The sequence below is a fragment of the Heptranchias perlo genome, chromosome 13 (assembly GCF_035084215.1).
Source record: "Heptranchias perlo isolate sHepPer1 chromosome 13, sHepPer1.hap1, whole genome shotgun sequence".
In the NCBI taxonomy this organism is placed as follows: Eukaryota; Metazoa; Chordata; class Chondrichthyes; order Hexanchiformes; family Hexanchidae; genus Heptranchias; species Heptranchias perlo.
The window spans coordinates 49013255-49038370 of record NC_090337.1 but is presented as its reverse complement, the minus strand read 5'-3'; the positions used below and the strand labels follow the sequence as shown (position 1 = coordinate 49038370).

At 43.7% G+C, this 25116-nt stretch overlaps 1 protein-coding gene across 1 annotated transcript; it reads left to right on the top strand.

The window, feature by feature from the left end:
• Positions 1-2204: 2204 nt before the first annotated feature.
• rbp1.1 (retinol binding protein 1, cellular, tandem duplicate 1) lies at positions 2205-25105 on the top strand. The gene is made up of 4 exons (XM_067995443.1): positions 2205-2430; positions 3013-3191; positions 9208-9309; positions 24885-25105. Exons 1-4 carry the CDS (start codon positions 2358-2360, stop codon positions 24936-24938), a joined length of 408 nt encoding a protein of 135 aa, XP_067851544.1. The 5' UTR covers positions 2205-2357; the 3' UTR covers positions 24939-25105.
• Positions 25106-25116: the final 11 nt, after the last annotated feature.

Here is a 25116-nt window from a genome sequence, read left to right as displayed (position 1 = left end):
CAAATTCCACCCCTCTATACCAGATGACTACTGCAGGAACTGTGACCAGAAGGAAACCTCTAAAAAAATATCCTGGTTATACACTTGCATTCAATCATTCTGGGCAGTGGTCTGACAGTCCACAGCAACCATCACTGTTGGGCCTAACCACATCGAGCAGCTAGCACAGCCTTTGCTATTAGCTCTGTGGTGGAATGCAGCCTTTCTCACAATAAACGTGGCTTAAGTACATGTGGGACATATCCCAGTCCAAATGAGTGATGTTCAGCCTCCGCCTGGAACTGGAAAAGTACTGAGCAGCTTGGGGCCCATTCCTGGAAGTTTGCTTGCGGCAAACTTTCTCTCCCCCCCCCCCCCCCCACCAGCAGAGCAAACCATTCACTGACAATGAAGGCCAATATTCAACCGACATAACCACTAGTAGGCAGGTGCTTCCCCCCCCATCCCCTCACCACCCGTTCCTGTCCCCAGACCCAACTGATTAGAAGAGACCAAGAACAATCAATTTGCCTCAACCCTTTGACCTGCATTGCTCACTGTATACTTGGATGTATCAAAGTATTCCTCCTGCAAGCACTATGCATTGAAAATGTATAGATAGTGGTTTCATAAAATATATGCGTGAATGCATATATTTTAAATTGAGAAAACCTGCAATAGATCAGGACATCAGACAACAAATTTATAAAAATAGTTTTTACAGTGACATGACTAAGTCATGATAAATAAAGCCCCAGATTGTTCTGATTGAATTTTGAAGCCATTGTCAATCAGATGGTTAAATAATTAAAGCAGGATATGAACATCTAAATGAACATCTAAATGAACCATACATGCAGAATTGTACCATATACATTTGAACCTCGATGCCATTCATTAATTGATTTAGTGACAAACCCATATTAAATTTATCCAAAATATCCTGTTCTTCATGGCAGGGCTTCTTTTTAGCAATAATGTGGAAAGGGTACAGAGAAGATTCATTAAGATGATACCAGGAATGATGGCTTTTGTTATGTGGAGAGACTAGAGAAACTGAGAATGTTTTCACTCGGACAATAGAACGTTAAGCAAAGATACAACATTATGAAGAGTTTGAATAAGTTAAATAGGGAAAAATTATTTTCCCTGGTCAGTGAGCCGGTAATTGGATGGCATAAATTTATGTTCATAAGAACAAGGGGAGAGGTTAGGAAATGTTTTTATGAAGAGGGTTATTAGGACATGGGACACCCTTTCAGAAACAGTGATGGAAGCAGAATCCAATAATAGTTTTTAAAAGGGAACTGAATAAATATTTGAAAAATGTTAATGGTCATGGGAAGAGGCAGGGGAATGGGACTTAAGTGGATAGCATTTTCAGAGAGCTGGCACAGGCATGATGAGCCCAATAGCTTTGTGCTATAAAATTCTATGACTATAAGGAAAGACTATGGACAATTATTGAAAGGTATGCATAAAAATACTAAAAATACCACATTTTATAAGCAAGCTTCTTCTAAAAAGCATTCCATGATTCATAGAGCGGGCAAAGGGGAATGACAGAGGGCCCAGCAAATCTCACGGTTGGCTTTGTTTGTTGCTGAAGCAATAATTCAATTTGGCAAAAGCTTGGCCATTACCCACCCTCACAGCAAGGGAACTTGTAGCAGGATCAGCACAAATATTGGCACACATCTGCATGTTTTAAAAGAAAAACAGGCCAACCTTGAACTGAAGTATGCAAATTGGACAACACTTTGGTAATTTGCCAACTGGGCCCAATTTCAGGTTAGTTGGGTTTGGAAAATTAGAACTGAGGGAAAAGAGGGCAAAATACTCCAAATCACCTTTGTTCTCCATGAACAATGCCATGGGAAATAAATTGATTTTTATACATGTAAATAAAACGAAATATATATTAAAATACCTGACAGTACATTAGAAGACCGTAGCCAATCCCAGCAAACCATTTGAGCTTGGCTCTCATCTTGTTATGACGATATATGCGCAAACCACACGGTTTCATAATCTACTGGACCATCTAGAATCCTCAGTTAAATAACATTGTTATCGGAAATATTCTATTTTCAAGAGAAAAAAAATCAAAGCATGAACTCAGTCGTGTCTGAGACATTGAGGACTATAATAAACGGTTACTTAATAAGCGCTATTTATTTCAGCTAAAGGGATTTCTGAGCCCGACCTGAAAATTAATTGCAGCATTCTCCAATTAATCGGATCAAACGGCTCACATTGTTGTAGTCAGGCTGATAAAGAGAGTTGGGTAACAGTCTTTACATGCTTTTGAACTCGGTGAGGACAGGTCTGTGAAGTGTGGTCCAAGCTCCAGTTCTTCTGTTTCTGAAGGCTTAGAAATGACAACTGATTTCAGCGGATACTGGAAAATGAGAACAAATGAGAACTTTGAAGAGTACCTGAAAGCGTTAGGTAAACTCAGACCACTGATATCTATGTAACCAGAACTTCATAGCTTTGTACTTAGTCGTTGTCACAATATTTAAACCGGTGCTTTGAGAATAATAAAATCGCTCATTTGAAATCATTGCAATTTTTCAGTAATATGCAATCCTGGATGTTGGAGTTTGCTGTGGGTATTTTTAAGGTGGAGTCAGTTTAGATGGAAGGTGTTGCTGCTATTTATTAAAAACACATTATTAAAGCCTCATAGATACTAATTCAGGGATGAGCGCTAGAAAATAATTGCAGAAGATTAAGTTTATAGCTTTATGCAGGAATTTGGATCCTCGCGAATAAATGAGCCCTCATTTCGATCATCTAATGCCAGTACTGTACTGCACGCTTGATACGGTGTAAAGTTAACTGAGGCAACTTGTAATACTGTATTAACTACATAACATATATACGAGAAAATAATAATTGAAATCAAATTCTCTTTTTATAGAATATGCAATTTTCACCAAGCACTGTGACTAATGTACAGTGTGCAACTCAATGGGTCGCCTTGTTTTAGTTGAAAACAAATGCTGTTTCATTTTCTCTTTTTTGCAGATGTAAACATTGCTTTGCGGAAAATTGCCGTTTTGCTGAAACCAGACAAGGACATTTCTCAGAAGGGAGACCACATGGTCATTAAAACCATCAGCAGCCTCCGTAATTATGTCATGGAATTCGATATTGGCAAGGAGTTTCCTGAGGACTTATCTGGAATAGATGATCGCAAATGTATGGTAAGCATTGTGCAGCCACCGTGTCACAAGATTTAAGAGGATCCTGTTAAGCTTCTGATGATCAGGGTGGATTTGTATATTACTGTTGTGAATAAAGATTAGAATCATTGCCAAAACTAAGCATTGACCAATCAATAGTGTTGGGGACAATGGCATTTTATGTTGCATCGAGTGATCTAACACCTTCGTACAGGGTCAAACTCGCAATGGATGCAAGAAAATCCTGTTCTGTGTATGTAAGTTGCAGACACATATATTGGGCCGGATTTTGCTGTGAGCAACGAACCAATGATCCTCGCTGTTTGTTGGACTTGCCCCTAGACTTTGGATGAGCTTTTGCACTGCAACTTTCTCTAATTAGAGAGCCAAAAAGAACAGCACACTCTTCAGGGGGTCTGGGCCCTGTGTGAAAAGGGTAAGCATCAGATTGTAGCATGTTAATAACCCACACAGACACTGAACCAGGAAGTGTAAGTTGGAATAGTGAGTTCAATGTAAAATCAGGTACAGAAAGTGAAATAAAGAGAAGGTAAGAAAGATTGAATTAAGAGACAGCGACTGAAGAGACAGAAAGCGAAAGTAAAAAAAAATTATTTAAATTTTTTTTAAATGCCCAACAACAATTAAAATCTGTAGGAATGAGACTACATGCTTGTTAAAGTTAATTTTCAGTGCCAAAGAGGTTGTTTGGCAGTCATTAAGACTTACCACGCTGTTAAAAGGGTACTTACATCAGTATGGACAAGGCCTAACTTTTTCTGGCGAGTTTAGTTCGCATCTATGGCATCAGTGCAGGAACTTCACGCTGCTCCATTCATTTGTATGGAGGCAGATGACGAGATGCCGTTCTTCCGAAACTTACAGAGGAGCATGTATTTCGTTCAGCAACTTCCGCATTTCCACATTTAACTGCGCATGTGCAGTCGCCGGAAGTTGCTGACTGCTTTGCACTGAAATAACGATGAGTGCTGTTAGCCTCGCCATTATTTTCACAGCAAAATCCAGCCTATTACTTTGTCCATTCTATTGCGGCTTATTGCAAGGAAGGGGATTGTGCTTTGTGTGGCAGCCAACGCCACCTGGTGAAACAGAGACGTCAGGGAATTTTCAGATTGTTTGCATAGCAACAAAAAGGATGTGTATTAATAAAAAAAAGAGAAACTGAGGATACTGGAATTCTCAAATAAAAACAGAAAATGCTGAAAATACACAACAGGCTCCTCAACATCTGAAAGTATGACAGGCTAAATTTCATCCAAGAGATGGAGACCTCCTTATCAGAACTGAAGCTTGTGTACCTCAGTGTTCCCATGGCTACCAGAGCTCCTGCATTTATAGGAAAACAGTTAACCATCTGATTGCTGACAGATCCAGGGAAAATTTTTTTATTTGTTCATGGGATGTGGGCGTTGCTAGCAAGTATTTATTGCCCATCCCTAATTGCCCTTGAGAAGGTGGTGATGAGCCGCCATCTTGAACCGCTGCAGTCCGTGTGGTGAAGGTTCTCCCACAGTGCTGTTAGGAAGGGAGTTCCAGGATTTTGACCCAGCAACGATGAAGGAACGGCGATATATTTCCAAGTCGGGATGGTGTGTGACTTGGAAATGTGACACTCTCAGGATCAACTGATTTTGTAATGTTTTAGTGCAGCATCCTCTGTGATGTTGAAAAAGACACTGATATAACAAAATTACTGAAATGTCAGGAGTACTTTATTAATTTATTGTTGTAGTTATGACGCTGAACTAGTAATCCAGAAGCCTGGACTAATGATCCAGAGACTCCAAATCCAACCCTGACAGTTTGAGAATATGAATTCAGTTTAAAACATTTGGAAATAAAAAGCTGGTATCAGTAAAAAAGTGACGATGATGTTATTGGATTGTCAGATTATGGAGAGGTCTAGAGAGGGAATTCCAGAGCTTAGGGCCTAGACGGCTGAACGCATGGCCACAAATGGTGGGGCAAAGGAAGTGGGGGATGCACAAGAGGCCAGAGTTGGAGGAATGGAGAGTTCTCTTGTAGAGCAGGAGGGCATTCAATCAATCTTTAATGGATTTTTATGTCAAATACAGACGAGGCTGTCCCAATGAATACACTCTTCAACAGTTCCATTGTCCAATGGCACCAGAATGCCGAAACTCATCCATGGCACCAGAACAATTAACTAGATGCAAATAGAGGAAGGAGAATAAGGGAAGTTAGTAATCAATAGAGAAATGCAGGAGAGAGAGAGAGAGAAATTGTAGGAAAAATCTAACCATTCTTGGAAAACACTGAAATTACAAAAATGAAGATATAATCTCAGATTAATTGCATATAACAATGAGAACAGACAAAATATGAAAGTATTTTATTGTTACCTTGCTTTTCTTGGGCAGTGAATTTCCCCGGAGCTTCTCCTGATCTACAGCCTTAACTTTGGTGGAAGTGAGGCTGCGACCACGTTTATCTATTAAATTTTAAATAAAGATTTGCACTGCACTTCCGATAAAGCTATGGTGGCGGAGTGGGAGAAGCTCCAAGGAAATTCCTGATGTTTTCATATTTGTGTGTAAGGGAAAAGAGGACCAACACACCAAGATAATATATGGGGAGGAGAGAGAGGGAGGTATGGTGAAAGTAAAATATGTGACCTTAATGTGGAAGCAACAACTCTGCTGATTGCTGATTTTATTTTTCATTCTATTTGTATAGAAGAGTAGTGGATGCAATAAATAACAATGGTAAATTTTTCATGAGCAAACTGCGACCGCCACAGAGAAGGTAGCAAATATCTCAGGGAGGGTAGGAACAGGACTGGATGGAAAGCAACATATTGAAACAAACTGCGGTTTGATTCAGTTAAGATCAGCTGGTTTTCTGGCTATAATAGATTCACACTGGAGTAGCATTAAGAAAAATGTTATAACATCTTTATTGCCTTTAAAATTTAAAATACCCACAATGCCAGCTTGAATGAATGGTGGTGTCATGCCAAACTGTCAATGCAAGATACTTTATTATGATTAGAAGTAAAGTAGGTGCAATTCTGTCATCGTTTGTCATATCTGACACTACAAACACATTTTTCTCTCATTAAAATTCAAGTAAAAATACAGAATTCATATTGTAAGTGTTTTATGCTACAAGGGAAATATTTCCTGCTGCACAACAAATTTTCTTTGATGGCCAACATTTAAATGCTTAAGGAAAAAGTCTTTGCAGCTGACTGTTTTTTCCCACTGAGTTGATGCTGTTGCTCTGGTATTGTATTACAACACCAATAACTTGCATTTAGTGCCTTTAACATAGAAGAATGTATCAAAGCATTTCAGAGAAGCGTAATCAAACAAATGGATGCTAATGTGGGTTTTGAGAAGGGTTTTAAAGAAGAAGAGGCAGAGGGGTCTAGATGAAGAATTCCAGGACGCGTGGCCTAGGCACATGGTCACCAATGATGGGATGAAGGGGGAGGAGGGGAGGGGAGGGAGGAGGGGAGGGAATGTGTCAGAAAGTCGTGGGTTCAAGCCCCGCTCCAGGACATGAGCACATAATATCGGCTGACACTCCAGTGGAGTACTGAGGGAGTGCTGCACTGTTAAAGGTGCTATCTTTTGTTTGAGACATTAAACCAAGGTCCCGCCTGCCCTGTCAGGTGGATGCAAAAGATCCCATGGCACTTTTCAAAGAGCAGGGAGTTCTTTCAGTGTCCTGGCCAACATTTACCCCTTAACCAACACCAGTACAACAGTTTCATTGGCCATTTATTTCATTGCTGTTTGTGGGAACTTGCTGTTCATAAATTGGCTGCCACGTTTCTCTACATTACAGCAATGACTACAAAAGTAATTAATTTGCTGGAATGCGCTTTGGGACATCGTGAGATTGTGAAAGGCTGTATATAAATGCAAGTTCTTTTTAAAGTAATGGCTGCAGATGTATCTGCCAGTGTGTGTCTGAACCAATGGTTGTAAACAATTTTACAACACCAAGTTATAGTCCAGCAATTTTATTTTAAATTCACAAGCTTTCGGAGGCTTCCTCCTTCCTCAGGTGAACGTTTGTTGGAAGGTGAACATTTCCAACAAACGTTCACCTGAGGAAGGAGGAAGCCTCCGAAAGCTTGTGAATTTAAAATAAAATTGCTGGACTATAACTTGGTGTTGTAAAATTGTTTACAATTGTCAACCCCAGTCCATCACCGGCATCTCCACATCATGAACCAATGGTGGCAGCATAGAGCTACCAATTCTCCAGGTCTGTAACTATTAACTGTAGTTTAGGGCACCGATGTTGGAGTTGCTAGTGATGAAAAAGTTGTGTAGTACTTTGAATTTAGCTTTTGTTTTAAAATTGATTCATCTATTGGCAAATATTGGTCCTCATTAAGGTGAAGGATTTTGGAGAATGAAACACTCTCACTTTCTGCAGTCAATGTCAGGTCAAACACTCTCAGGTTAGTTACATTGGTGGCAGAGTAAAGCTTATATTCGACTGGGTTTACGACTTTGTTGTGCACAGTGCCCAGAGGGAACCCCCCCAATGCACTTTTACTCTAATCTTAGGAGGATACCCCCTTACTGCCCCAGAGTGATACTGTTCCATTTCCACACTGGTCATCCTTATGTCCTATTTGAGAGTCCATTTAGTAATGAATTTTGAACTGTTTTGAGATCTGGACTTGCACTCACTAAGGAATTGAGTTAACACTGCTCACTTGGGACTCTTAAAGCTATCAAAAAATGGCTTCCAAGTTTGGGCTGGATCCAAACATTAAAGGACATGATTCTTGTCCATTGCATCAAACAATTCCCTACTTTGAATCTTTCTGACAGGAGCCGATTTGCTGTTCTTTTGTTAAAACCAGAGTCCTGAATTTTAGGATCATATGGCTAGTTATAAACCCTTTAATTATCTACTCTATATCTCTTCTATTGCACATACATACTGTATTTTTTTAAATTTTAGTTAATTGTGTGAAAATCAGATTTTAAAGGATTTATCAATTATTTATTATCAATACAAACTTCAAGATTTTACATATCACATGCCAATGATTGTACCAGATATCCTAACTCCAATAAACCATGCTTTGTTGGAATGTAGATGTGGAAATTTCAGGTAAAATTTTTAAAAATGTTGAAAACTCCTGATTGAACAATTTCTGATGATTCCTCCACAAAAGACTTATAGGCATCAGAAAGATAGGCATCAGCACTTCTCACAGTATTTAATGTTCCTAATTAATTTTGCAGGATGTAGCACAATCCATGGAATTGGCCACTCGTGTTTCATTCATTTCATTGAGATGAACTATAGCTGTCTTGACCCTGCATTAAAATTCCCGGTCCAGGAACGGCTCGATTTTAAAATTCTCATCCTTGTTTTCAAATCCTTCCATGGCCTTACCCTTCCCTATCTCTGTAACCTCTTCCAGCCCTACAACCTTCCGAGATTTTGGCGTTCCCCCAATTCTTGCCTCTTGCACATCCCTGATTTTAATCGCTCCACCTTTGGCAGCCATGCCTTCAGCTGCCTAGGCCCTAAGCTCTGGAATTCCCTCACTAAACTCTCAGCCTCTCTACCGCTCTCGCCTCCTTCAAGACGCTTCTTAAAACCTACCTCTTTGACCAAACTTTTGGTCACCTGTCCTAATATCTCCTTATGTAGCTCGGGGGCAAATTTTGTATGATAATCACTCCTGAGAAACGCTTTGGGACGTTTTGCTACGTTAAAGGCGCTTTATAAATGCAAGTTGCTGTTTTGTTGTTGTTGTCGCATTAGAAAATGATGGCTGATTATTAGCCAAATTAAAATGTGTCCCATTTTGAACATTTCAGCTCATTATGGGAGAGTGACTTTTCACAATTTTGTAATTAGGGCAATAACTGTGTAAAATATATGAAAAGTGCTCCTCAAATGAGTCCTTTGATTAATAAGGAAAAATCAATAAATCAAGTGCAAATCTGAAAGCTATTTTGAATTTTAGTTTTTGTTATGTGCATGTGACATTATTTAATTTTTTTTATTTTAGACCACAGTGAATTGGGATGGGGATAGACTTGTGTGTGTACAAAAAGGAGAGAAACAGGGTCGAGGATGGACTCACTGGATAGAGGGTGACGAACTACACCTGGTATGTCATTTGTCGATAGATAATGTGGTGCTATTTATATTTTTGGAGTATTTGTATTTTTGAAACTAATTACAATTTACTTTTGCTATAATTACAACTTACTTTTGCAGTTTGAAACTTATCACACTTGATATTTCATATTATTCCATGAATAGTTCATTGAATGTATTCGAGACAGTTTCCTAGAACAATATTTCATGGAACCAATCAGGGAACAGGCTATTTTAGACCTTATATTGTGTAATGAAACATGGTTAATTAGTAATCTCATAGTAAGGGATCCCCTGGGGACAAGTGATCATAATATGATAGAATTTCACATTGAGTTTGAGAGTGACGTACTTAAGACTGAAATGAGAGTCTTAAACTTAAATAAAGCTAATTACATAGGTATGAGGGGTGAGTTCGCTAAGGTAGATTGAGAAGTTAGATTAAAAAGTATGATGGTAGATAAGCAATGGCAAACATTTGAAGAAATATTTCAAAATTCTCAATGAATATATATCCCATTGAGAAATGAAAACTCCATGGGAAAAGTGATTCATCCTTGGCTAACTGAAGAAGTTACGGATAGCATTAGATTAAAAGAAGAGGTCTATAATGTTGCCAAGAAGAGTAGTAAGCCTAAGGTTTGGGAGAGTTTTAGAAACCAGCAAAGGATGACCAAAAAATTGATAAAACGGGATAAAATAGAATATGAAAGTAGCCTAGCAAGAAGTATAAAAATGGATTGTAAGAGCTTCTACAAGTATGTTAAAAGGAATAGAGTAGCAAAAGTAAACATTGGTCCCTTAGAGGCTGAGACAGGAGAAATTATAATGGGGAATAAGGAAATGGCAGAGACGTTAAACAAATATTTTGTAACTGTCTTCACAATAGAAGACACAAAAAGCATATCAGAAATAGTGGGGAACCAAGGGGCAAACGAGAGTGAGGAACTTAAAGTAATTAATATCAGTAGAGAAGAAGTACTGGAGAAACTAATGGCGCTAAAAACAGATAAATCCCTCTGACCTGATGGTCTAAATCCTAGAGTTCCAGAAGAGGTGATTGCAAAGATAGTGGATGCATTGGTTGAGATCTTCCAAAATTCCCTAGATTCTAGAATAGTCACCGCAGATTGGAAGGTAGCAAATGTAACTCTACTATTCAAGAAAGGAGGGAGAGAGAAAATAGGGAACTATAGACTAGTTAGCCTGACATCAAGGGAAAATGCTGGAATCCATGAAAATGCTGCCTTGATGTCAAGGGCCGTCACTCTCACCTCACCTCTGGAATTCAGCTCTTTTGTCCATGTTTGGACCAAGGCTGTAATGAGATCTGGAGCCGAGTGGTCCTGGCGGAACCCAAACTCAGCATCGGTGAGCAGGTTATTGGTGAGTAAGTGCCGCTTGATAGCACTGTCGACGACACCTTCCATCACTTTGCTGATGATTGAGAGTAGACTGATGGGGCGGTAATTGGCCGGATTGGATTTGTCCTGCTTTTTGTGGACAGGACATATCTGGGCAATTTTCCACATTGTCGGGTGGATGCCAGTGTTATAGCTGTACTGGAACAGTTTGGCTAGAGGCACGGCTAGTTCTGGAGCACAAGTCTTCAGCACTACAGCCGGGATGTTGTCGGGGCCCATAGCCTTTGCTGTATCCAGTGCACTCAGCCGTTTCTTGATATCACGTGGAGTGAATTGAATTGACTGAAGACTGGCTTCTGTGATGGTGGGGGTATCGGGAAGAGGCCGAGATGGATCATCCACTCGGCACTTCTGGCTGAAGATGGTTGCAAACACTTCAGCCTTGTCTTTTGCACTCACGTGCTGGACTCCGCCATCATTGAGGATGGGGATGTTTACAGAGCCTCCTCCTCCCATTAGTTGTTTAATTGTCCACTTCCATTCATGACTGCAGAGCTTTGATCTGATCCGTTGGTTGTGGAATCGCTTAGCTCTGTCTATAGCATGTTGCATGTAGTCCTGAGTTGTAACTTCACCAGGTTGGCACCTCATTTTTAGGTATGCCTGGTGCTGCTCCTGGCATGCTCTTCTGCACTCCTCATTGAACCAGGGTTGATTCCCTGGCTTGTTGGTAATGGTAGAGTGAGGAATATGCTGGGCCATGAGGTTACAGATTGTGCTGGAATACAATTCTGCTGCTGCTGATGGCCCACAGCTAGACTCTGTTCTCTATCTATCCCATTTAGCACGGTGGTAGTGCCACACAACATGTTGGATGGTGTCCTCAGTGCGAAGACGGGACTTCGTCTCCATGAGGACTGTGTGGTGGTCACTCCTACCAATACTGTCCATGGACAGATGCATTTGCGACAGGTAGATTGGTGAGGACGAGGTCAAGTAAGTTTTTCCCTCGTGTTGGTCCGCTCACACACGCTGCCGCAGGCAGCTATGTCCTTCAGGACTCGGCCAGTAGTGGTGCTACCGAGCCACTCTTGGTGATGGACTTTGAAGTCCCCCACCCAGAGTATATTCTGTGCCCTTGCTACCCTCAGTGCTTCCATCCAAGTGGTGTTCAACATGGAGGAGGACTGATTCATCAGCTGAGGGGGGACAGTAGGTGGTAATCAGCAGGAAGTTTCCTTGCCCATGTTTGGCCTGATGCCATGAGATCCAGAGTCATTGTTGAGGACTTCCAGCGACACTCCCTCCTTACTGTATATCACTGTACCGCTGGTGGGACAGGACATACCCAGGGATGGTGATGAAAGAGTCTGGGACGTTGGCTGAAAGATATGATTCTGTGTGTATGGCTATGTCAGGCTGTTGCTTGACTAGTATGTGGGACAGCTGTCCCAATTTTGACACAAGTCCCCAGATGTTAGTGAGGAGGACTTTGCCGGGTCGACTGGGCTTGGTTTGCCATTGTCATGTCCGGTGCCTAGTGGTCCATCCGATTTTATTCATTTTATGACTTTTTTTAGCAAGTTTTTACAACTGAGTGGCTTGCTAGGCCATTTCAGAGGGCAATTAAGAATCAATCACATTGCTGTGGGTCTGGAGTCACATATAGGCCAGACCGGGTAAGGATGGCAGGTTTTCTTCTCTAAAGGGCATTAGTGAACCAGATGGGTTTTTATGACAATCCGGTAGTTTCATGGCTGCCATGACTGATACTAGTATTTTAATTCCAGATTTTCATTAATTAATTGAATTTAAATTCCCCAGCTGCCGTGGCAGGATTTGAACTTACGACTCCGGATTATTAGTCCAGGCCTCTAGATTACTAGTCTGATAACATCACCACTATGCTACCGTACCCTGCATTGCTGCAGGTGTTCCGCAGGGCAGTGTCCTACGCCCAACCATGTTCAGCTGCTTCATCAATGACCTTCCCTCCATCATAAGGTCAGAAATGGGGATGTTTGCTGATGATTGCACAGTGTTCAGTTCCATTTGCAACCCCTCAGATAATGAAGCAGTCCGTGCCCGCATGCAGCAAGACCTGGACAACATCCAGGCCTGGGCTGATAAGTGGCAAGTAACATTCGCGCCAGACAAGTGCCAGGCAATGACTATCTCCAACAAGAGAGTGTCTAACCACCTCCACTTGACATTCAACGGCATTACCATCACCGAATCCCCCACCATCAACACCCTGGGGGTCACCATTGACCAGAAACTTAACTGGACCAGCCATATAAATAGTGTGGCTACAAGAGCAGGTCAGAGGCTGGGTATTCTGCGGCGAGTGGCTCACCTCCTGACTCCCCAAAGCCTTTCCACCATCTACAAGGCACAAGTCAGGAGTGTGATGGAATTCTCTCCACTTGCCTGGATGAGTGCAGCTCCAACAACGCTCAAGAAGCTCGACACCATCCAGGACAAAGCAGCTCGCTTGATTGGCACCCATCCACCACCCTAAACATTCACTCCCTTCACCACCGGCGCACAGTGGCTGCAGTGTGTACCATCCACAGGATGCACTGCAGCAACTCGCCAAGGCTTCTTCGACAGCACCTCTCAAACCCGCGACCTCTACCACCTATAGGACAAGAGCAGCAGGCACATGGGAACAACACCACCTGCACGTTCCCCTCCAAGTCACACACCATCCCGACTTGGAAATATATCGGCGTTCCTTCATCGTCGCTGGGTCAAAATCCTGGAACTCCCTTCCTAACAGCAGTGTGGGAGAACTTCACCACATGGACTGGAGCGGTTCAAGATGGCGGCTCACCACCACCTTCTGAAGGGCAATTAGGGATGGGCAATAAATGCCGGCCTTGCCAGCGACGCCCACATCCTATGAACGAATAAAAAAAAAAGTTATCGGGAAAATGCTGGAATCCATTATTAAGAAGTGGTAACAGGGCACTGATAATCATAATATGATTATGATATGGAAATGCCGGTGATGGACTGGGGTGGACAAATGTAAGGAGTCACACGACACCAGGTTATAGTCCAACAGCTTTAATTGAAAGTGATTTCAAATAAAGCTGTTGGACTGTAACCTGGTGTCGTGCGACTCCTTACATCATATGATTAGGCAGAGTCAACGTGGTTTTATGAAAGGGAAATCGTGTTTGACAAATCTATTAGAGTTTTTTGAGGCTGCAACTAGCTGAGTAGATAAAGGGGAACCAGTGGATGTTGTATATTTGGATTTTCAAAAGGGATTCGATAAGGTGCCACACAAAAGGTTGTTACACCAGATAAGGGCTCATGGGGTTGGAGGTAATATATTAGCATGGATAGAGGATTGGTTAATGGACAGAAAACAGAGAGTAGGGTTCATTTTCAGGTCAGCAGGCTGTTACTAGTGGAGTGCTCCAAGGATCGGTGCTTGGGCCTCAGCTATTTACAACCTATATCAATGACTTAGATGATGGGACCGAGTGTAATGTATCCAAGTTTGCTGTCGATACAAAATTGGTGGAAAAGTAAGCTGTGAGGAGGACACAAAGAGTCTGCAAAGGGATATAGACAGATTAAGTGAGTGGGCAAGAAGGTGGCAGACGGAATATAATAGGCCCGATATTAGGAGGGAGGCAGGTTGCCAGCGTTGGGTCAACTGGGTGCGTGAGTAACCCGCCCAGAAAAATCGGTGAGTTTCCCACTAGATCGTAAGTAAATTGAAGGCACTTACCTTGGCTTCTGGGTTTTGCACTGGAAAGCTGTGCAGCGGGCGGACTGTGCGCACACATCATAGGCTGTCAGCGAGAGGAGCCCTATTTAAAGGGGCAGTCCTACACTGACTGATGCTGTAGAAAGGAGCCAAAATGACAGCATGATGCGGCCCAGGGGGAAGGCTGCTCCCAGGTTTAATGATGCCTCACTCCGGGTCTTACTGGATGGGGTGAGGGGGAGGACAGAGATCTTCTCCCCGGCGGATGGGAGGAAGCGGCCTGCCTCTGCCACCATGAAGGCCTGGCTTGAGGTGGCAGAGGAGGTCACCAGCAACACCCACATATCACGTACCTGCATACAGTGCAGGAGGCGCTTCAGTGACCTAAGTCGGTCGGCCAAAGTGAGTACACTTACTCATTCCCCTACACTCCGTCTGCCACATCACCGCCCCCACGCTACATCTCCTTCTGCACCGCCAACACTACTCTATCACATCACTCCTCACACCCACTCAAAGCTCATCCTCATCTTACCTGCACTTACTCACCTCACCAGTACTCATCCCACCACTACCACTCAATCCAATCCTCATACAATCTCATGGCTCTATCTCATACACACCCTCTGATGCATCTCTTTCACGGTCTTCCTCACCCAACCTGCAACCACAGGGCATGCATCACATATGTGCAGTAGGAAGCGTAAGGCAAATGTATTGTGAGCATGAAGGGGATGCACAAGGGTGTTTGAGGGTTTGTCATAGTTTTTACTTATATTTGATTTCTAATCAACTCATATTACATATTATATTGTCACCACTACTGCCACGTCTTGGCCATTCTTGACTGGCTTGTGCAATAATGCCCTTTCATGAGGTTCTCCATGAACACCCTTGATGCCACCCATTGGGTCACCCTACAGTGGGTGTATGTGTAGTTGCACGACTACTTTGTGCAGGTGCCTGTTGCGCAGCACTGTGTTGTGTAGCTCCACGTGGCGGAGGTGAATGGCATGCCTGGCGAGGCTGGTGATGTTGCTCGTCCTCCAATGGAGTGATGAATGCAGCAATGGACCCCCCCCAATCCTGACGGTGTGAGTGTGAGGGGGTCCACAAAGTAGGTAAATGTGTTTGGACAGCAGAGTTTAGGGTATGATTTAATAATTTGGAGTGTGGAGACAACGGTGTGGCAGGCAAAACTTTGTCTGAGGTGACAGAGTGCCCTGCTGCAATGAATGAGGGTTTACCCCACACCTGTTAAATGGACCTTTGCAGCTGCCACTGGCTGCTGGCTGCAACACGTCTGTTTAAACAGGGAGTGTTTCCCCCAGCATGGGAAACACGCTCTGGGCAGTCCAAAATCCGAATCCTCCTAAAATCTCCAACTAATGAGGCCTGTAAACGACCTCAAGTACCCAGATAATGATCTTAAGTGGGATCCCACCGGCTTTGATTGCCAGTGGGAGTCCCGCATGCGGGGGCTGCGTGCGCACCGATTCGCGTCATTGGGGAACCCGGAAATGGGCGGGTTGGAGCCGGGCTCCGGACCCGCTCCGGGAATCCCCAATGTTAGGAGCTCCCCCTGCCACGAACGCACCCGCTCGGCCATCCGAAACCCAAAGAGTCTGCAAAGGGATATAGACAGATTAGGTGAGTGCCAAGAAGGTGGCAGATGAAGTATAATGTGGGGAAATGTGACGTTTGGTAAGAAGAATAGAAAAACAGAATCCTTTTTAAATGTTGAGAAACTGTTAAATGTTGGTGGTCAAAAAGATTTGGTTGTCCTTGTACAAGAAACACAAAAAGTTAGCATGCAGGTACAGCATGCAATTCGGAAGGCAAATACCATGTTGGCCTTTATTGCAAGGAGGTTGGAGTACAAGAGTAAGGAAGTCTTACTACAGTTGTACAGGGCTTTAGTGAGACCTCACCTGGAGTACTGCGTACAGTTTTAGTCTCCTTATCTAAGGAGGATATACTTGCTTTAGAGACGGTGCAACGAAGGTTCACTAAATTGATTCCTGAGATGAGTGGATTGTCCGATGCGGAAAGTTTGAGTAGAATGGGCCTATAGTCTCGAATTTAGAAGAATGAGAGGTGATCTCATTGAAACATACAAGATTCTGAGGAGGCTTAACAGGGTAGATGCTGAGAGGTTGTTTCCCATGGCTGGAGAGTCTCGAACTAGGGGGCATAGTCTGAGGATAAGAGGTCGGCCATTTAAGACTGAGATGAGGAGGAACTTCTTCACACAGAGGGTTGTGAATCTTTGGAATTCTCTACCCCAGAGGGCTGTGGATGCTCAGTCGCTGAGTATGTTCAAGGCTGAGATAGATAGATTTTTGGACTCCAGGGGAATCAAGGGATATGAGGATCGGTGGAAAGTGGAGTTGAGGTCAAAGATCAGCTATGATCTTATTGAATGGTGGAGCTGGCTCGAGGGACTGTATGGCCCACTCCTGCTCCTATTTCTTATGTTCTTATGCTCTTATACACAATGATCTCATTAATATTAATGGCTGTTGTATAATGTCTGGAATACAAGGAGGGAATTGCATCAGGAATCTCATCAATGGGTGCTGATATTCTGAGTAAATTTCTTGCAGTTTCTAAGTGCTGTTGGAATCCAGTGCTGGGAATTTTAACTCCTTTCTTATTATATATGTTATATAAGGAGGAGAATACAAAGTAAGTGCAGTCTTAAGTGTGGCTACGAGAGCAGGTCAGAGGCTGGGTATTCTGCGGCGAGTGACTCACCTCCTGACTCCCCAAAGCCTTTCCACCATCTCCAAGGCACAAGTCAGGAGTGTGATGGAATACTCTCCACTTGCTTGGATGAGTACAGCTCCAACAACACTCAAGAAGCTCGACACCATCCAAGATAAAGCAGCCCGCTTGATTGGCACCCCATCCACCACCCTAAACATTCACTCCCTTCACCACCGGCGCACTGTGGCTGCAGTGTGTACTATCCACAGGATGCACTGCAGCAACTCGCCAAGGCTTCTTCGACAGCACCTCCCAAACCCGCGACCTCTACCATCTAGAAGGACAACAGCAGCAGGCACATGGGAACAACACCACCTGCACGTTCCCCTCCAAGTCACACACCATCCCGACTTGGAAATATATCGCCGTTCCTTCATTGTCGCTGGGTCAAAATCCTGGAACTCCCTTCCTAACAGCACTGTGGGAGAACCGTCACCACACGGACTGCAGCAGTTCAAGAAGGCGGCTCACCACCACCTTCTCGAGGGCAATTAGGGATGGGCAATAAATGCTGGCTTTGCCAGCGACGCCCACATCCCGTGAACGAATAAAAAAAAAAGTTGTGACCTTACCTGAAGGCTTAAGCTATTAAATGATTCACAGAAACACAATACAAATGACTAGGAAAGCATTTTGTAATCAACCTGGTCAACAATCACAATTTGATTTGATGTCATCAGCTGTGGATAAATTATTATTTCCACTCCCATTTGCAGGGAATGGTGATTACTGCTTCTGATAAGGTTTTATTATCGGAGTTAAACTTCTGCTGCCCCTTCACTCTCCCTCCCAACAATGCCCGGTTTCTACTTCAAAAGATTATGCAAAAGACTTGGCAAAATGTCTGGCCTCCTGCAAAATTAATTACGAACCTTAAACACTAAAACAAATGTGTCTGTATTTGATTGAAAGCAACCCTCCTCACATACTAGTCATTTGTGGTGTGTGGCATCTCTTTACCCACACAGCAGGGTGTTTCTTTCTCTTTTATGTTGATAGATCAAAAATATCACAATAAGTTAATCTGCATCACTCTGGCATAATTCTCAATGGCTGTCTCAAGAGTGGTATGAGTAAAGGGCAAGGGGCATGAGTAAAGGGCAAGGGGCATGAGTAAAGGGCAAGGGGCATGAGTAAAGGGCAAGGGGCAAGGGGCATGTTGTCTGTCCACGCTACATTTTACATGTAAAGCCACTACTTTTTCAACCTATTGATTGACCAAAGTGGACAGGAATCTGAATTGGTAAATAAACCTAGCATTCTAATCCCAGAGGTAGTTAGTAAACCTTAATGGTAGCTATTTGAATTCATTAATTGGTGCACTATATAGTTAACACGCATTTTTCAACTTTGAATTCAGTAAATCCAAAAGAAAAATCTTAGGCTTGACAATTGTAAAAATTGAGACATTTGTAAACAGTTAAGTGTTTTTAAGTCTGATCAAATTGTGATCGAATTAATTATAGTGACGATATAAACTAGAGGGCACATTTCTAAAAGGAGTGGAGGAACAGAGGGTGGCAGGGCAGGTTGAGAAAGCGGTTAAAAAAGCATATGGAGTCCTGGGCTTTATAAATAGAGGCATGGAGTACAAAAGCAAGGAAGTCATGGTGAACCTTTATCGGTTGGTTCGGCCACAACTAGAATATTGTGTCCAGTTCTGGGCACTGCACTTTAGGAAGGATGTGAAGGCCTTAGAGAGGATGCAGAGGAGATTTACTAGAATGATTCCAAGGATGAGCGACTTACATTACATGGATAGACTGGAGAAGTTGGGATTGTTCCTCTTGGAACACAGAAGGTTGAGAAGAGATTTGATAGAGGTATTCAAAATCATTAAGGGTCTGGACAGAGTAGATAGAGAGAAACTGTTCCCATTGGCAGAAGGGTCAAGAACCAGAGGGCATAGATTTAAGGTGATTGGCAAAAGAACCAAAGGTGATATGAGGAAAAACATTTTTACACAGCAAGTGGTTAGGATCTGGAATGCACTGCCCAAGGGAGTGGTGGAGGCAGATTCAATCATAGCCTTCAAAAGGGAACTGGATAAGTACTTGAAACGAAAAAATGTGCAGGGCTACGGGGATAGGGCGGGGCAGTGGGACTGGCTGGATTGCTCATGCATAGAGCCAGCGTGGACTCGATGGGCCGAATGGCCTCCTTCCGTGCTGGAACCTTCTATGATTCTATGAATTGGAATGAACAATACATGGTGAAAAACACAAGCAGATACCTGAATGGAAAACATAAAGGGGGTAATTTTAGCTCTATCTGCCCGGTGGAAACCGGATGGGTAGGCAGGTAAAATCAGCCAGGTTACTTATCCACCGGAAAGCCACCAGGAACTCACCATTCTGAATTTTAACCTGCTGTACTAAGCAGGCAGCAAATACACTCACTCAAAGCTGGCGGGATCCTTCTTTTCATGCACATCGGGTCACAATGATGTCATTGGGACCCGACTGCAATTTTAATTGGTGGCCTGAGTATGTAGCTTTCCTGCCAGGTGAAGACAGTGGGAAGATGAGCCATAGCCAGAAGTGGCCCAAACAGTTAAGTTTTTGTATTTTCCTTGTAAGGCCAGGAGGAGCAGGATTCCCTCCTCAAACCTGAAACCCTTGTGAGATGGCCCGTGAAGCTGCTCCCGTCACCTATCTGGTGTCAGTGGGCCTCTGGGCCGTGCAATTTTCCTCCACTTCCTGCCTGTTTCTGGCACAAAGTCGGCCAGTGGGATTTAAATGAGGTCCGGGGTATTAAAATAGTCTGGGCCTTACTTCTGGTGCAGCGGATGAGTTTCCAACTCACCTCGCTACTCACCCATCCAAATCATGACTGGAGTTAAAATTGGGGCCAGAGCTACAGATGTTATAATTTGTACCTGTACAATGCCGTGACCTTCAAAAAGCTCCATCATTGTATTTACATTTGACATCCCAAAATATTTTTTTAAAATTCTCCATTTTCCTCCCCTCCTCCTGAGACCAGTGGTTAATGTTAGCCGTACTATGTTCAAGGACCTGTTCATTATGTATGAGACTGGGACAGTGATTGTTTGGTAGGCTGTTTGACCTTTGGGCTGAGATTGAACCTATGTTTACTCAATATTGTAGGGAATTCCTTATTTCCTGTGATTCTTGGAACTGGACGAATAGTCAAGCAAAGAAAGTCACCTTCACTCACAGTAATTTCTTTAATCAAAAGTAATTATTTAATGATGTTATCATTCATATGAGCATTAATGAAGCAAAATCAAACCATACATATGATTTTCCTCTACAAAATTCCGTTATATACTTTGTAATTCACAACGTTATTATGTAATGATTTAACAATTCATACACACATCAGGCAAATCATTGATACATATACAACCTTTAAACCAAGGATTTTACTCATCAAGGCAGCTCATAAGTGATCAGCTTCTTGTTTCTCGAGGTCTTCTTCTTACATGATGTTCAACTGCAGTGTGCGTTTCTTGTGATTGCTGTGTGGTGAAAAGATTGTTCCTCTCTTAAAGTCTTCTTTTATATTGTTTTACCAATAGGATGTAAGATTGGGGCATGCCATTCTTTTTGACCATTCGCTCCCTGTTGCTATGCCTCAATCATTAACGTACCTCAATGATTGACAGTTTAGGCTTTGATCACGTGACTTGAGACCCTTTGGTGTAGAAAAGACCATGATGCTCGAACCATGGAATGTAAAAGGCTCCTTTACTATCTCTGTTTACGGCCGTTCATGTAGAGAAAACCCCTTTCATTTCTATACACGTCTTAATGGTCCTAACGTCTCCAATTTTGATTGCTTCAGTGGTTTCAAATCCATTCCTCACACCATTCGACCATATGCTAGGTGCAACATTGTTTGAAGTTTTACAAATCCCAGTTCTTTGAACAGATTACCAGACAGGAATGACAGGCCCATGCCTTTTCACACCTATCATTGCTTTCCTGATCTGAAGCATTTGATGTATGCCCTTGTTGCCAACTCTTACGTTACTGCTGCTGTGTTGAAAAGCTTATGTTTCCAAAAGCCTGTGTGTTTTAAGAGCTTGACAACACTTTAAGCTCAATATTATCCATATATCTTACTTTTTTAAATAATCTAGATATCTATCTGCATTACAATGTCTTCGATCCCGAAATTCATACTTCTCCAATGTTATCAGCGTCATTGAGGGAAAAACAGGATTTGCGAGGACACAGTTTACTACATTATTGTGTTTGCAGGTTTTCAAATGTCTTTGTTTAAAAGGGGCACAATTAACCCTTTCCTTCAAATATCCTTTGTTAAAGGGATTTTGAACCCCATAGTATCTATGAATGCAGAGTTCCAGCAGCGGTCACTGGATAATGATCAGGACCGAGTATACTGACTGTTTTGTTCTTGTTTCCCTTTCCTCACCCCACTCGAAGGAAACTGAATCTAATTGTAATTAAATAATATAACTGAGCATAGAGCAAGGACCAAACCTGAGACCCACCTGGACTATATGCTTCAATACCAGATCCTTATTGTTCATTTCTCTTATTCTATCTGGGAGAAGCCGGCATCATCTGTGCAAGCCCCAACCCTTGTAGTTTTTTTTTTATTCGTTCACGGGATGTGGGCGTCGCTGGCAAGGCCGGCATTTATTGCCCATCCCTAATTGCCCTCGAGAAGGTGGTGGTGAGCCGCCTTCTTGAACCGCTGCAGTCCGTGTGGTGACGGTTCTCCCACAGTGCTGTTAGGAAGGGAGTTCCAGGATTTTGACCCAGCGACAATGAAGGAACGGCGATATATTTCCAAGTCGGGATGGTGTGTGACTTGGAGGGGAACGTGCAGGTGGTGTTGTTCCCATGCGCCTGCTGCCCTTGTCCTTCTAGGTGGTAGAGGTCGCGGGTTTGAGAGGTGCTGTCAAAGAAGCCTTGGCGAGTTGCTGCAGTGCATCCTGTGGATGGTACACACTGCAGCCACAGTGCGCCGGTGGTGAAGGGAGTGAATGTTTAGGGTGGTGGATGGGGTGCCAATCATGCGGGCTGCTTTATCTTGGATGGTGTCGAGCTTCTTGAGTGTTGTTGGAGCTGCACTCATCCAGGCAAGTGGAGAGTATTCCATCACACTCCTGACTTGTGCCTTGTAGATGGTGGAAAGGCTTTGGGGAGTCAGGAGGTGAGTCACTCGCCGCAGAATACCCAGCCTCTGACCTGCTCTCGTAGCCACAGTATTTATATGGCTGGTCCAGTTAAGTTTCTGGTCAATGGTGACCCCCAGGATGTTGATGGTGGGGGATTCGGCGATGGTAATGCCGTTGAATGTCAAGGGGAGGTGGTTGGACTCTCTCTTGTTGGAGATGGTCATTGCCTGGCACTTATCTGGCGCGAATGTTACTTGCCACTTATGAGCCCAAGCCTGGATGTTGTCCAGGTCTTGCTGCATGCAGGCTCGGACTGCTTCATTATCTGAGGGGTTGCGAATGGAACTGAACACTGTGCAGTCATCAGCGAACATCCCCATTTCTGACCTTATGATGGAGGGAAGGTCATTGATGAAGCAGCTGAAGATGGTTGGGCCTAGGACACTGCCCTGAGGAACTCCTGCAGCAATGCCCTGGGGCTGAGATGATTGGCCTCCAACAACCACTACCATCTTCCTTTGTGCTAGGTATGACTCCAGCCACTGGAGAGTTTTCCCCCTGATTCCCATTGACTTCAATTTTACTAGGGCTCCTTGGTGCCACACATGGTCAAATGCTGCCTTGATGTCAAGGGCAGTCACTCTCACCTCACCTCTGGAATTCAGCTCTTTTGTCCATGTTTGGACCAAGGCTGTAATGAGGTCTGGAGCCGAGTGGTCCTGGCGGAACCAAAACTGAGCATCGGTGAGCAGGTTATTGGTGCGTAAGTGCCGCTTGATAGCACTGTCGACGACACCTTCCATCACTTTGCTGATGATTGAGAGTAGACTGATGGGGCGGTAATTGGCCGGATTGGATTTGTCCTGCTTTTTGTGGACAGGACATACCTGGGCAATTTTCCACATTGTCGGGTGGATGCCAGTGTTGTAGCTGTACTGGAACAGCTTGGCTAGAGGCGCAGCTAGTTCTGGAGCACAAGTCTTCAGCACTACAGCTGGGATGTTGTCGGGGCCCATAGCCTTTGCTGTATCCAGTGCACTCAGCCGTTTCTTGATATCACGTGGAGTGAATCGAATTGGCCGAAGACTGGCTTCCGTAATGGTGGGGATATCGGGAGGAGGCTGAGATGGATTATCCACTCGGCACTTCTGGCTGAAGATGGTTGCAAACGCTTCAGCCTTGTCTTTTGCACTCACGTGCTGGACTCCGCCATCATTGAGAATGGGGATGTTTGCAGAGCCTCCTCCTCCCGTTAGTTGTTTAATTGTCCACCACCATTCACGACTGGATGTGGCAGGACTGCAGAGCTTTGATCTGATCCGTTGGTTGTGGAATCACTTAGCTCTGTCTATAGCATGTTGCTTCCGCTGTTTAGCATGCATGTAGTCCTGAGTTGCAGCTTCACCAGGTTTGCACCTCATTTTTAGGTACGCCTGGTGCTGCTCCTGGCATGGTCTTCTACACTCCTCATTGAACCAGGGTTGATCCCCTGGCTTGTTGGTAATGGTAGAGTGAGGAATATGCCGGGCCATGAGGTTACAGATTCTGCTGGAATACAATTCTGCTGCTGCTGATGGCCCACAGCGCCTCATGGATGCCCAGTTTTGAGCTGCTAGATCTGTTCTGAATCTATCCCATTTAGCACGGTGGTAGTGCCACACAACACGTTGGATGGTGTCCTCAGTGCGAAGACGGGACTTCATCTCCACGAGGACTGTGCGGTGGTCACTCCTACCAATACTGTCATGGACAGATGCATTTGCGACAGGTAGATTGGTGAGGACGAGGTCAAGTAAGTTTTTCCCTCGTGTTGGTTCGCTCACCACCTGCCGCAGGCCCAGTCTAGCAGCTATGTCCTTCAGGACTCGGCCAGCTCGGTCAGTAGTGGTGCTACCGAGCCACTCTTGGTGATGGACATTGAAGTCCCCCACCCAGAGTACATTTTGTGCCCTTGCTACCCTCAGTGCTTCCTCCAAGTGGTGTTCAACATGGAGGAGGACTGATTCATCAGCTGAGGGAGGACGGTAGGTGGTAATCAGCAGGAGGTTTCCTTGCCCATGTTTGACCTGATGCCATGATATTTCATGGGGTCCAGAGTCAATGTTGAGGACTCCCAGGGCCACTCCCTCCTGACTGTATACCACTGTACCGCCATCTCTGGGGGGTCTGTCCTGCCGGTGGGACAGGACATACCCAGGGACGGTGATGGAATAGTCTGGGACGTTGGCTGAAAGATATGATTCTGTGAGTATGGCTATGTCAGGCTGTTGCTTGACTAGTCTGTGGGACAGCTCTCCCAATTTTGGCATAAGTCCCCAGATGTTAGTAAGATGTTAGTGTCGTTCCCAATTTCAGTACTCCATTGCCTTGTCTGAAGCTTCGCTACCTACAGTGGGATTTAAGACCAGCACAGATGATCCTGGATCATCCTGATATAAACACCATGCAGTGAATTTGTTCTCTGGCCAATTAGGGAGCACCCCAAAATATTATTGTTAAAATATATATGTAATATCATAGATTGAATGATCTTCCAAATACATTTTATAAATGCTGAAAGAAATCAATTAATTTTAACTTTTTTTTCTCTTGCTCTCTTCCTCTTCCAGGAACTGCGGGTTGGAGATGTAACAAGTAAACAAGTCTTTAAGAAAGTGCAGTGAAGAACCTCAGCATGTGACTGGAGATGAAAAAGAATGGAGAGATGTTAACTAAAGTTGGAGGATCTCTACAGCCTCTAAACCCTTTAATATGAAAACTAAGTCTGTTCATAATATCAGTGGAGACAGTAACATGGACATCTTTTCAAATGTTACAAGAAATAAGACATCCTGTGCAAAT